Source organism: Micropterus dolomieu, linkage group LG17 (genome assembly GCF_021292245.1).
Source record: "Micropterus dolomieu isolate WLL.071019.BEF.003 ecotype Adirondacks linkage group LG17, ASM2129224v1, whole genome shotgun sequence".
NCBI classification, from domain to species: domain Eukaryota; kingdom Metazoa; phylum Chordata; class Actinopteri; order Centrarchiformes; family Centrarchidae; genus Micropterus; species Micropterus dolomieu.
In genome coordinates this window covers 34,716,743-34,731,043 of record NC_060166.1, presented here as the reverse complement: position 1 = coordinate 34,731,043, position 14,301 = coordinate 34,716,743, and the positions used below count along the sequence as shown (strand labels likewise).

The following is a 14,301-nucleotide window of genomic DNA, read 5'->3' as shown; positions in this document are numbered from 1 at the left end:
AGCTGCTCTATCAACATGTTGGTTGGTTGGCCCACCACTTTGGTCCAGACTTGGTGAAGACACTCATGGTTCCCTGAGGATGAGTCCTGATGACTTTTGTGATGTTCTGGCTTTCTCTCTTGCGCCATCACGAGGTTGAAATTTTATTTTAGTGCTTGGTGTCGTTCATCTATCATCTTTGTCTGCTAGCTAGGCTTTAAGCTTTGTTTTAACTTGTTTGCACCACAGTTTAATTAGCTGGTGCCACCATCAACCATGGCCTCTGGGTTTGTGGCTTTCATTTTTAAAAGGTTTCCAGGAATGTGATTCTTATTTTAACGTATTTATTTTTATGTTAGGACTAGACGCAATTTCCTTTTCATAAAGACCTGTATGCTTTTGTGTGTGTGTGTTCTGTGGTGTGAGAAGACCGTTTCCAGAAGATGACGGAGCCCCACAGGTGGGCGGTGCTTGGCAGCTCGCAGCAGCCAATAGGAAGCCTGGGTGTCGCTGTCAAACACAGCTGATCGATGAGTCAGGGCGAGAGCAGCCGAGAAGGTCGCACTTGTTGCTGAGCAGGAGCCGCCGCCGTCAAGCCGACAACCGAGCTCTGATCCATCTTCACTTTACATCCTCAGATCTGTCAGTAAATCCTCCTCAGATCTGCTCCTCAGCGCGAGCAGCCGCTTCAGTCCGGGATCTCACCGCTGCTGCCTCTTTCACGGCTCTCAGGTGAGACATGTCGCCATTTAAACCGCTTTTAGATTTGCTCCATTCAAAGAGGGGAGGTGTCGGTGTTTTAACTTTACCTGCCGGTGACCGTCGGACCTGTGGTGAGAGCCGCTGATTAAAACGTGTTTAAAAATAACAGATCGATATCTCAGTCCTCTGATTATAAATATAGGCTGCTGTGTGCAAAAACAGGAGCGCACTGTTATTTATTTGATGAAGTAGGTTGAATGATTGGTCTTGTAGTTTTGAGCTGATATAGAGCTGGTGCGCTAAATTCAGTCCGTGCCTGTTAATTATTGGTAATTAAGTGATAAATAGTAGCTCAACCATGACTAATAGTTAATAATCCCTTAATATGATTGTGAACTCGTGAAGCTTCCACTGACACACCGATGTTGCTGCGGAACAAAGGATCTAGGCTACATAATAAACTGTGTTACAGATCAGTTTCAGTTCAGGGTTCACTGAGGGGGTTGACTGGCAGGGTCTCCGGAGGTTTTAAGAGGTTTTTGTACAGATTACAGGAGGTCCCTCTTTTATGAGTCCAGGTTTTTTAAGCCTTCAAGGGTTCATTTAAGGGCATTTCATGCAATTTCAGACTTGTTAAAGTCCTTGAAGGGCTTGTCTGAGGTTCAGAGGTTTTAGGTGTGTATTTTAATAGTTTATTTCCACTATAATTAAATCTAGAGCTGAAACAATTAGTCAATTTTGTTTTTGTTTTTTTGACATCCTTGGGGAAAAAAACTAATATTTCATGTAGTCAGATACAAAGAAGGAAAAAAGAGAAAAGGAGGCTATGTAGGCTATACATCACACCTCCAACTGAATAATAGCTCTTGATTACCCACATATAGGCTACACCTACACACACACACATACACATATATATATATATATATATATATATATATATATATATATACACACTTATGCACATTCAAAAACTCTGTTTTATAACTTTGAATTGAATATCTTTAATGAAAATAGTTGCAACCCTAAGTAAATCTGCTGGACATAATCTATGTTCCTGGAGGTTTGTATCCATGTGTGGTGACCTGCGCTTGTTTGTGAACACCTGACCTGCTGTGACTCTCCCTTAACTCAAATGGCACCACTTGACTCACAGATAAGACTGAAGTAGCAACACCTGGTAGACATTAGTGCATTTCAATTCAATGCAGTGTTTTTTATCCGTGTAAGAGCAGTTATATGCAGCAGCTAACCAATCAGATCATTAGACAAACAAGAGATAGGAAAAGAAAAACAGAAAACATTCAAAGGCTAAAAGCTTATTAACCCTAACCCTACACGTGGAACTGGTAATAAATTCATTAATAAATATTAAAATAAAACAATAAAAAAGATACCCATGGTAATGAGGGTTGGAGAAGGCCGACAGCGGTGGGGATGAAGTGTCTGATTTATCTCAGGAACATTTAATCTGAGCTGCTGGTGTTTTACATTCATGATGGGTGTTACTGTTAACTTAAGAAGCTTAATGTTTAACCAGCATTAACTTTGAATATGAAGTGTTTCATGGATGAAGTCATAAAAGCATTTATGTCTCTGTTTTGTGCACCACATCCTAACAGAAGGTGTGACATCCCTCCGACCTGTTCAGTAACGCAACATCAGCACTCCCACTGTGTGCTGTGTGTGTTGTGCATTGTGTAGCCCACACTGGCTGTTGAAAGCTTTACAAACCCCGACCATCCCGTCAAACAGGCTGAGCAAGTGGAGGTTCATGCTGCCGCATCACGCTGTCCTCCAGTTTAAATTAAATCCACTTCTACCAAATTAAATATAGCCAAGAGGAAGTCTTGAAGGCGTGGTCTGCGTAAAACATTTGCGCTCGGTTGTAATCTGCTTTACTTCCTCCCAGCTGTATGTGTAATGATAATAACAATAATTGTGAAATATATATATATATATATATTTAAAAATAGACAAGTGTTGAAGTCACAACCCTTCTGATGATGCTACTTCAGGTTACGTCGACCCCTGAGAGGTCAAACTCAGAAATCCAAACAAGATTATTTTGTATTTAGTATGTTTTAGCAGTAGAGTGTCAAAAAAAACTACTGTCCACACCAACCACAGATATAGAGCAGATGAAAATATCTGAAAAGGGACATCTCTCTGAGATCCCAAATCTAACTAATGCATCCTTTTCTGTAGCATCATCAGTTCAAATTCATGTTTGTAAGCAATTCTCTTAAAAGTATGTTTTTTGAGATGTTTGAGGGTTTCCAGGAGCCCTAACAGAACATTAATACTGTATTATACTGTGTTTTAAACAGACATGTTAAACACATTGTCAGTTGTGGTTAAAAACTTAAAGAGAAACAAACCCGTTAAAAGAGAAAAACAAACCCTGGCACCAAATTTTAATTCGTCTGCATTCTACCTCTGTAGGAAGTTTCACACATTCTGAAAAACTGTAAAGCAGCAGAGCAGAAAGTTCAACATGGCAGAGATACCTTTGCTGCTACTGATCAACCAAGACTGTCAGATGTGGTTCAGTGGGTGAAGACAACGCAATACTGAAGACTACAAACTTACCATAACTGAGTCAAAGAAGACTTTCCGAGGTCATCCTGCATGTTTTCTGTTCTTGGCGTTCAGTTTATTCTCAGAGGTCAGGTGATTTGAACACTTCCTGCAGCATGTTTTTCTTGGCATTTTCCCTGTGGAAGTTTCTGTTGATGGGAACCTTTGTCTTGGTTGTGTCGTCATCGCTCTTGCCTATTATCCAGCTCTTCCTCGGTTTGCACCAAACAAATCGCTGTTGTAGCTGGAAACACAACATGCATCACTTCCTGCGTGTCAGATTTCCAAGGAAAGGGTCGACCATGCACGAAAGTAGTGTTTACTGTAGCAAATTTTACTTGACGACAAGATAATGAGTCTGATCTTATCTGAGTCACCAGTAGGCGTGAGTACACAAAACCAGGGGGGGCTTCCATCAAATACAGAATCAGTTTAACAAGTCATCACTGATCTTTTATGCATATAAACAACATGTTTGTGACTGTTAGCCCATGTTCAGTACAGAAAGACACAGTGGTTCTGTGTTTGAACTTAAATCAACTTCAGTTATGAAGGGCAGGTGTAGAGGATGGAGGGGAGACAAGACACTAGTTTTTTGTCAGGATTTCGACATTGGAGGACATCCAGTCCCCCAGAGTGTGAAGTCACCTGTAGTGAAGCTCAAACATGCTGTCAGTCATATTGTGCGCAGCCTTCAGTCTTCACCACACTGCCAGATTGTGCCAGCTGACTCTGAAATCATTGGGAAAAGCTGGCATTTAAGGCTTGCCAGAGATGTTTATGGTGACTGATTTGACGGCGTTGATGCGTTACATCTCTTAGCACTGCTTTCATTTATACGTTCGTGAAAATGTGGTCCGAGTGAAGCCAGGCAGTTATTTCACAGGCTGGTTACGTTACGGATGTGAGACGTTTAACAGCATCACAAACAGTGCAGTTATCACATGAAATAGAATAAACTATTAATTTAGAATAATTTTCTGTTGTCACAATAATTCTGTTGCCTCCCTTTTTCCAACTTGACAAACATTACAGTAGAAGTTATAATATTTCAGAGGGCCATGATGACTAAGATGCAGATCTCCCACGCAGATTGTGGTCACATAAGATGGAGCTGTAAATGTGTGTGTGTTAAACCTCTGTAATGTTTGATTCCTATGTGTGTGCGTGCGTGCGTGTTTGTGCATGTGTGCCCATCAGACTGGCACTCTGAGGCAGGGGCCCTCCCTCGCCGCTCCTGAGATGACTGGCATTTCCCTTGACATGAAAGCCCAACACACACACTGAAGACGGCAAAGCACACCTACACCTACATGTTTTCACGCACACTAAAAACTCACTGTGGCATTTAAGTTGACACTTCAGCAGAGCCCTGGCTCCGTTGGCACTAGTTTATCTCAGGAAGTGCTTGTCTGGGGCGAGGGCGGTGCAAGTCATCTGGAGAAAGAGTTTGGGTTGTTGTGGTGATCGGCTTCTGTTTTGGCATGAGGAAAGTTTAGCTTTAGCTCAGCTGTCAGGTGTGACTATTGGTCAATACGGTCGATGTTGAAACAGTGAAAAGCGTGAGGTGTCGGTTTCACTATCAGTTCGGCTAACCGGTTGAAGTCAAGCCAGGGTTGTGGTTGTGTTGTAAAAGGTCTGATTGGAAGATGAGACAACAAGGCAGAACATAGAAGCAACGTTTATTTAAAGGTGTTGCTTAATATTTGCATATTTATATGTTTTAGGTTGATTTTTTGTTTTGGACTCTGGATTGTTATGATTTACAGGTGAGTTGGCTGCAAATGATCACATTTTCTAAATGCCTTTCAGGGTGGTGAAAGGTTGATTTTTGCTGAGACTGACTCTTCTGCTGCAGTTTACAGCTTGTGCCAGCTGGTTGGATTTGTAAATAACTTGCAAGATAGTTTTAGAACGTAAAGGGAAGTAGTGGTAACTCTTTAGAATTCAGCCTGCAATTTACAGCGTAAATGTTTTAAATACTTTGTGTGTTACCCAAGCTGCTTTATTGCACAGAATGGGGAGAAGACGCTTGTCTTCCTGTGAAAAATTACATAAGTAAAATTAGTTTCAGTGCAGAGCTGCAACAATTAGTTAAATAATCGATGTGTCAATCGACTGAATATTAATTGTTCATAATCAACTTATCATTTAGATCATTTTAGGTCATTATCTTTTTTGAGTTTCTTAATTGTGAAAATGTGCTGCTTTCCCTCATGTTAACATTATAGATTACTGAATATTTATGAGTTTGGACTGATTGGACTAATCCCGACCTTTGATGACATCACCTTGGCCTTTAGGAAATTGGGTTGAGCATTTTAAATTGTTTTATAGAGGAAACTTTGAGAAAAAAAATTAGCAGATTAATCGAATATGAAAATAATTTCTAGTTAAAGCTCTATTCCAGTGATTTCAGATTTTGGTCTCTTGTGTATCAGAAATGTCAGAGGGCACAAACGGCAGGTCACTGGTTCAAATCTCAGGTTGTGTTTGGAAAATCAAAATGATGACCCTCATCAATGCTGCTGCTCAGTCAGCAACAGGAGAAGCAAGCACAGGTGTGTGGTGGCAGCTGACAGGTGTGTGGTGGCAGCTGACAGGTGTGAATGAACAGCAGGTGTGAATGAACAGTCAGACTTCTCTGGATTAAAGCAAACAAGGGCCAGTTTTGCAGCTGACAACACATTTAGACTGAAAAATACCCTTTTCTTTCACAACTGTGATGTCATTTCCAGTTTCAGACATTTGAGAGATGAAAGGTGTGACTTCAGCTTCTTGTGTGCTGGACGTCAGTGTGTGTGTGTGTGTGTGTGTGTGTGTGTGTGTGTGTGTGAGGGAAGATGGTTGCTGGCGTGTTTGCGTGTGTTTTCTCTGCTTCTGACTCTTCATCTCTGTTGTCTCATTAGGAAGTCTGGTTTGATGTCTGCGTCAGTCCTGTATCCATGGCCGTGCGGACATTACAGTCTGGTCTGTGGACTCCTCCTTCTGGCTTTCTCACCGCTCCTCGCTACAGGTATGACCTCTGACCCCACCTGTCCGCCCAAAACCCCTCACGCCTCTGTTTAACTTATGTTATCCTGCATCACCTCCCAACATTCATGCATTTCTTCATTCATTTTAGCAGGCAGGTGAATATTTGTCAAAAATGTTCTCAAAGTGAAAATGCTTACTGACATATAGAAATTCAAAACAGTCAGGAAACACAGTCGTTAACGGATAAAATGGAGATTTCTCATATTGCATAATTTATTCAGTTTGTTGCATTTTGTAATGAATTCTTTGTTACACTAACTAATCAAAGGAGAAAAAAAATGAAACATCCCATTGTGAAATATTTGTAGCACTTAATGGTGACTGTAAGCTGACTGCTCTCCCCAGCTAGTCTGCTGCATACCGTCAAACTTCAGTTAAAAGCCTAGTCCCAGTTACTGGCCTGGTGTGGCTACATGTTTTGACCGATAAACCCAGATCTCAATTAGACACCTGATCTGTTTTCTATAGAAGTTCTTTAGATGTATAAAACCTCTTAAAGCCCACTGGGTCACCTGCTTGAGCTAAGCCTCTTAGATGGTGCATACCAACAGTAATGTTTAAATATGTACATGCTTCACATTGTTAGATCTGTTAGATTCTCCACAATTCAGTCATTTAGTTAATTTTACAGAAACAATAAGCACCAAAGTATCATTTATTCAGATTTATAACGGCATTGTAAAGGAATTAAAGCCCTGTCATAGATATAGGCAGGGTGAGTTCAGTGACAGAAGCAAATAAAAGCCCGGGCTAGTAATTGAGGTTTTCTTGTATTAGTAATACTGCAACAGAGAATCCGTAGAAAACTGATTTTTCCTACTCATTCCATTGAGAGACACCACAGCAGTACGACGATGAAACAACCTCAAAAACTTTTTGGTTTGATTTATGGTTTAGTTGTAATTATGACCCAGATAAAAGTTCACCAGTGGTTTGGATTGAAGCACACAGTTTTAATCACACTATGGTGACTGATTGCGAAACTTTGCGGCCTAAAATTTGAACTTTAGGCAGCTTAATGCAGGATGTTGTCACTTTCTGTGCAGCTCATCATTCAGAGGTTCAAAACAAACTGCCTTTTGGGACTGGAGCACAAAGTTGCTCAAAATTTGCCTGTGACTTTGTCTCCTTCCTGTTTCTAACTGCACAAAACAGTTTAAATTGCTTTCAGAGTGAACGCCTCTGACTTTTTTCATTGTAACTTCATTTCCAGAAATTCTAGTGATTTTCCACTCTCAGCCTCACACTTGACCTATTCTTCACATGTTGATGTCTGGGGTTAAGGAGCTTGTGGGGGTAGTGGAAATCATAATTCTACTTAAGATGGAGGGTGAAGAAATAGCGGAAGTGGGTGACATTGCTGGGTAAGGCAGAGGTGGTTGCTGGCAACTATCTGATATATAATGTGTGCATTTCACTGAATGAGCAGTGAGTTGCTGGAAAAGAGCTTACAGGACGCACCGCGGTACATTCATGTGTACATACATGTGTAAATGTAGGCATCTAAATAAAGTCCTGACCCTCTATAGGGCCCTTTACTCACATGTCAGCATTTGTTTACAATATCACCTTGTAGTCCTTTCACATTGTACCAGCGCTCTTACCAGCTGGTGTCATCTTCGCTCATCATCGATCAGCCTCTGACATCATGTCTGTATGCTGCAGAAACAACAACATAAAAAAAACAGGCCTTCAGGTTGTCCTCGTGCCAATGATAACCATCTTCTGCTGATGGACACAGTAACTCCAGTAGAGAGGATATCATTCACGTGTGCCTTGGCATTTTGAAATCTATGAATTATTATCGCATCAATTATAGGAGAACAATATAATTACCATAAACACTCTGGACCGTAGCTGAAGAGACTGCTTTACAGCACCATATGAGAAGAAATCACTGCTCTTTTGATGCATACTGAGATAAATCTTTCAGAGTTGATTGCAGCTTGTGGAGAAAGAAAATCTTCTATGAAGCCAAATAAAAACAAATGCATGTGGAGTAGTGCTGCAGAGATGGAGGAGGAGTAAGGCAGAAGAGGGTTTGATGGGAATTCTTTGTTTTCATTCTGAAAAATATAAACATTAACTGGTTGCAATGGTGTGAGGAACAAGGTTATTATAAGGTTAATAAAAACAACAACAAAATAACAAAAACTAGGTGTGAATATTTTTTTTTAACTGAAATAAAAATTAAAAACAAGGCTTTACAAAAATTTGTGAATGTCTTTAGTTGTTGTTTTTGTCAGTTTATTTTATAGATCCTACATGGGCCTAGTATTTTGGTTAGATATGAAATCTCTTTTCCAATTTCTTAACTTTGCCAATTTTAGTCCGCGCCCTCGCCTGGCATCATGGAGTCCCATTTAGGTGATCCCCTGGGATAGCTTTGTGTCTCAGATAAGAGCATATATGTGGGACACTTCTTAATAAAGGGTCGATTTCAGAAGCTTGCACAAGAAGGCTAACCTAGCTACCTTAACAAGCGAAGAGAAACAGAAGCAAACCCCAGTCCAGGCAGCTGATACACATCTTTTAAAGCTGTCTCTTGTGGGTGGTTGTTCACCTGTCCTAAGTGAATGCATTTTTTAAAATTGTATAATGTTGAGATTTTATTACACATTATGAATCTCGCCCCTGACAAATGTGACATATTATAAAGAAATACTGAAACTAATAAAAACCTAACCAAAACTAAGCATTTCTCAAAACTAAAAACTAAACTAGCAGACCCACTTTAAAAATGAATTAAAACTAAACTGACCTCCAGTGCACACAGGCAACATGTCCCCTTTTTAAAAACCTGCTCTTATCGCTTGTGTGTCTACAGGCAGACTGAACAACTGCACTCACCCTCTGGTGCCAGAACATGGAGGTTTCCGCTGTGATCCGTCCCCGTGTCGAGGTTTCCCCCAGAAGAGCTCCATCCATTTCTTCTGTGAGCCCGGATACCACATCAGCAGCAAGATCCGTGTCTCCAGGTGTCGCCACGGAAAGTGGCTGCCTCCCATACCCGCCTGCATCCCAAATAAAGGTAAGAGTTTAGAAGTCTTGTTAAAAGTAATATAGTATTTATGTTTTCTAAGGATCTGTTGAGGTTGTAATGTTTTTTGAGGGGAGCATACGTCAACTGCATTAAACCTGTTTGGGTTTGATGTGAAGTGAGTTCACTTTTCTAATAATTCAGGTGCAAAAATTGAATTTGCCTATAAGGATTTATCGAATTAAGTGTGCGAGCTTTGTGTTCAGAAGATCACTCGTTTGAATTCACTGAATGCCAGAAACAATCTAGGCTGGAAACGACTTGCCCATTAACTGAAGAGTCTATCAATTATTTTTTTATGTAATTTTTCAAGAAGAATGCCAGACACGTTCTTGTCTTCAGTTTCTTGGGTGTTAGAATTTGCTGCTTTTTTACTCTAGTTTGGTTAGTCGGACAAAATAAGTAACTTTGGGCTATGAAAAGTTGCAACAGACAAATTATAGAAATTTCTTAAATTAAATAATTAAGATAAATAGTTTACTGTTAGTTGTAACCAAACAACAACACTGTGCTGGGAGTGTCTTCGATCCGAGACTACCTGGTTATACTTTGTGTTTTCACATCAGTAAAAGAAATACTCACTGATAGTCGTGTCACTGGGTAGTGGACACAGTGAAAACCTGGTTTTATAATTCAGTCATTGGTGAGGCGGTGTTTTATTGTGTAAATGTTCGGGGACTCTTCCTACAAACCTTAAATGATAATCAGATTCATCGAGTGTTTTATTTAAAATACTTGGGTCAGTCGCAGCAGAGAGAATATTTCAGTCTCATGGAGCTCAGTGGGTCGCGCACAAACAGCCAGGTTAGTAGGTCGATACCCTCTGGGGCCTCTATTGTTTCCACTTGACTCTTTCTGGGTACTGAGTTTGGAGTGAAGTCATGTGACTTTAAAATTCCTTTCTTTATTAGTAAGCAGATGTTCTTGGACGACTCTAAACATCTCTTGACATTTCCCAGCACTCCCATCACAGCATTCCTCAGTGATTAGCTCAGTTTATAATCTATGACTCTTCATAGCTTTGACTCAGATGGTTTAAAGGCTGATTAGTCACTTTGTGACAGTTCCTTCTTGTTTCGAGTGTTCAGGAAACAGATGGCGTGTCACTGTTGTGGTTACAGGGTTTGATTCCCAGTGGGTCTACTTATATGTAAAATATGTGTTATAGCCAATTCCTGATGAGATGCGGTCTGGCTGTGTCAGACGTCTTAGAGGCTACTGGGAGTTTTATAGTGCTGCACAGCACTGTTACGTTTGTAGATCTAACAGTAAACCAGTACATTTGAATTGATTTTAGGTTGTATTCATTTTGTTGTTGCTTCAAGAACTAAACTTCCCCACTGCAGTCAACTGAGATCGGGTTTTCTCTCTATCTCACTAATGAATGAAACTTTAATCAGTAAGATCAGGAAGAAAGGTCAGCCTTCATTTTGGGCCTCTGAATATTAAAGTGTGGTGAGACTGAGGCCTGATCCCTCTGATACAAACCCAGCAGCAGCAGCAGCAGCAGCAGCTCACGTTCATCTTTTGACCTACTTAACAGAAACGCGCTCAGACTCTCTGCAGGGGAACTTGAAGCTTTACTTTCCTCAGACCAGTTCCGACTTCCTCTGTCGCCATTCACTCAAACGCACTGCGACAGGAAGTCGGAATGCAGAACGAGGAAGCGGGCGAAGCCACCATAATAACCATTAAACATTTCCTCTGTGTTGACGCTGTCACGGCCTTGTGGAAAGCTACTGTCGTATTATCATGGGCACAGAAAAAAAACACATCACGAGATTAAAAACTTCAACTCGTAGATTCTTGTATTTGATAATCTTTTTCTGTTAAACCTGTCTAGCCAGAATACCTGGGTTTTTCCACAGTAGTGCACCACAGGTAGTAGGTAGCCACACATTTAGACTTTATTTCACAGCTTCAGCTCCTTGTCTTAAAGTTAAATTTACCTTTTAGCAATTATATAACCACCAAAACAATGTTTTAAACACAAACTACATGCACACACTTTGTAATTCTGGGTCAATGTCTGATTTTTCTGTTGGATAAATGGTCAGAAGAGATCTTTTTGTCCTGTTGCTGTAATTAATGATTAGTAAATAAGTAATAAAACATTCAATCCACACTTACATAAAAAGGAAAAAGCAGCACATTTGTGAAGCCTGAAGCAGCAAATGTTTGAGTATTGTTGCTTGAGCTGCCAGCATTCGACCACAGATCACTTCCTCTAGGTATCTGTGTGGTATCTGTGTTTCTACTCTAAACGTCTGTCTTTTCTCCCCTCAGAGGGTCCTAACGTGAACTCTGACACCGGAGTGAATGACTCGATGCCAAGCATGGCCACAACAGCGGTGGGAGTGTCCATCTTTCTGCTCACCACCACTGCCTGCCTGGTCGTCAAGTCGCGCCTCTACCCCTGTCAATCACACAGGTAAGGAGATCATTTACTGCAGTGATTTTGGAAATATTGTATAGCAGCTCAGCTAATTTGAAAAGTAGAAATTGTGGTTTAGATTCACTTCCACAAATTTCTTTTTAGAAGGAAAATAAAACTCACAAAATCATTAAAAACTCCACGAGTCTGCTGTAACACCTGAACACCACATGCTGCAATTGAGAGTTTGTGAAAACTTGTTACTGTAGCATATCAAACGTCAAAATATTCCCCACTTCACCTTTACAACAACACCTGCTTATTCTACATTAAGTAATTCTCTCTCTGTCCCAGCAGCCGTCGCTCCTCAGACCAGCTGGACCTGATGGTGGATGGACTTCCTGTCTCTCTCCCCTCCTATGAGGAGGCGGTGTACGGCAGCTGGGGGCAGCGTTTGCCCGCCTGCTCAGCACCTGGACCCACCCAGCTCCTACTTGCTCAGGAGGAGTCTCTCAACAACCAATCGGACGGCAGTCACCGCCCCCTCTTGTCCAGCCAAAGCCCTGACAACCCCCCTCCCCCTTACGAGGAGGTCCAGTCATCACGTGCCAGAGATAGGATAAGTGACGGGGACGTCCGGCAGCTACAAGTTGCACTTTCAGATGACAAGGACACTTGATTGTCAGAATGAGGGGTTCATATGTGACACACGGGGTGCAGTTGTTAAGCAATGAAGGCGCAATTTTGATTGACAGCTGATTGCTGCAGTGCAGTGTTTACTCTGCAGATGATAAAAGCCAAATGATGGCTGGAAAAAAAAAAAAAAAAAACGCGGACTGACAGCAGACTCCTGCACTTTTTCTGGTTGGCTGCAGCTCACCAGCATCGGGACACTCTGTCCTATCACACGCTATTTTAGACAAAGCTGATAAGCTCTGACTGGCCAGTTGTTAGGTCACAAAGACCTGACTGAAGAGGGCTAAAGTGCAGTAAATTAAATGTTGATTGTATAGTTTATTGTATGAATGTAACTACCCTGGTTTTAGTGTGAACAATGCATGTCATTGTTTGTGAAAATGAAAACCTTTAAAAATCCTAAAACGTGGTTTTCACAGGACAGCAGTAACATGAAAATTTAAGTGTGTGTGTGTTTTCAGTGTTGCTCTGGAGACATCGTCTATCCTTCCCGTCAGTGACGGGGCCAATCGAGGCTTCCTTCGTGAAGTCAGGGGCGTGCTGTTGCAAAAACCTGTGTTTCCACAGCAACTGACTCCATTTCTATCTTTTGTACAGCATTTCTCTTTGAGTCTTATTGGGCTGTGGCGCACATATTGTGGATTTGAAGCCAGCATTGTGTGCAGACACTCCGGTAATAAATGGTGACTCAATTTGGACCATGTTTTGATGTTAATTTAAAAAAACATGTTAATTAGTGTACAGATATTTAGACTTGAAAATGCTTTGGAACCAAACAGTCTTTAAAAGTGTTTCTCTTGTGTTCATTCCGTGGTGAGTGAAATAAAAATGAATAATACTGATGAGTTTAAATGTACAGTAAAAAGAATCTTTCTGCTCGCTGACATGAAATACTGTTATTTATTTATATATATATATATATATATATATATATATAAATAAATAAAATTAGCACCGGTGGAATCGTTGTAGACATAAAGGTGGTTTTATCAAAATAATCCTCTAAATAACAGTTTTTATTCCACAACCTGCAAAAAAAGCACACAGATGTGGGACCAAACTGCCCAAATAACCTGAAACTCCTCAGCGATCAATCGATTTCCTCACTTCACCAGGCTGATTCCCTCTCTGCCACCCTTTGACTTCTGCAGATCAACTGACTCCTTTACAGACCTTGAATGTATTTCATGTTTCATTTTGTGGCAACAAATCTAACTATTCTATGGATTGTAATATTTGCATAAAGATTATTTGTATATTGTATTATTGCACAGAATTATATGAAGAATAAATGTTGAGATGTTTCCTTGTTTGACATCCTGGTCTTTGTTTGTGACATATGCTGCGTTCCAGGCAACTCGGAACTGGCAAATTTCTGACCTCCAACTAGAACAACTACCCTGGAACGCCACCTGAAGTCGGATTTCGTACTTGTGAACTCTGAGAAAAAATATGTACCCCGACTTCATGAGTAGCAGCTGAATTACGTCACAAAACAATGTCAGCGCCCATGGAAGCACACACTGTAAATGGTAGCCTAAACCATAAACTAAAAGTCAACAAAGTAGATTTTCATGTATTTAAATTAAAATAATACATACAATCATATAGTAAAACCTGTTCTGCATACACTGATGTAGAAATATGTTAGGCCTATTAGGTAGCTGGCTACAGTAAAGAATCTCAAAGTCATCTTCACTGCATAAAAGTTATTGTTAAAAATGGCAAAACATTAGGAAGTGTGACCTACGACGTTGACTGACTTGAGGATCACCAACTGATGTATAGAGGGGTACACAGAACTAGTAGCGTTTTGGGCTATTTATGTCAGTTGTTGCAGTTAAACTGCCATCCTTTTAATTAACACCTAAAACACTGCTGAAGGTGCAACTGT

General features: G+C 40.6%; 1 protein-coding gene across 2 annotated transcripts; it reads left to right on the top strand.

Annotated features, from left to right (window-relative positions):
• Positions 1-249: 249 nt before the first annotated feature.
• zgc:152863 (uncharacterized protein LOC562658 homolog) lies at positions 250-13,105 on the top strand. Of its 2 annotated transcripts, none has more exons than XM_046074079.1 (6): positions 250-266; positions 409-711; positions 6,171-6,277; positions 9,125-9,328; positions 11,624-11,768; positions 12,069-13,105. In XM_046074079.1, the coding sequence occupies exons 1-6, from the start codon at positions 256-258 to the stop codon at positions 12,388-12,390; spliced, it is 1,092 nt and encodes a 363-aa protein (XP_045930035.1). In that variant the 5' UTR covers positions 250-255; the 3' UTR covers positions 12,391-13,105. The 2 variants fall into 2 exon arrangements, with proteins under 2 accessions (XP_045930035.1, XP_045930034.1); XM_046074078.1 differs by having other exon boundaries at positions 12,066-13,105.
• Positions 13,106-14,301: the final 1,196 nt, after the last annotated feature.

Coding starts and splice junctions, on each gene's coding strand:
- zgc:152863 (XM_046074078.1), top strand. Junction 712..6,170: donor GCCTCTTTCACGGCTCTCAG/GTGAGACATGTC, acceptor TTGTCTCATTAG/GAAGTCTGGTTTGATGTCTG. Junction 11,769..12,065: donor TACCCCTGTCAATCACACAG/GTAAGGAGATCA, acceptor TCTCTGTCCCAG/CAGCCGTCGCTCCTCAGACC.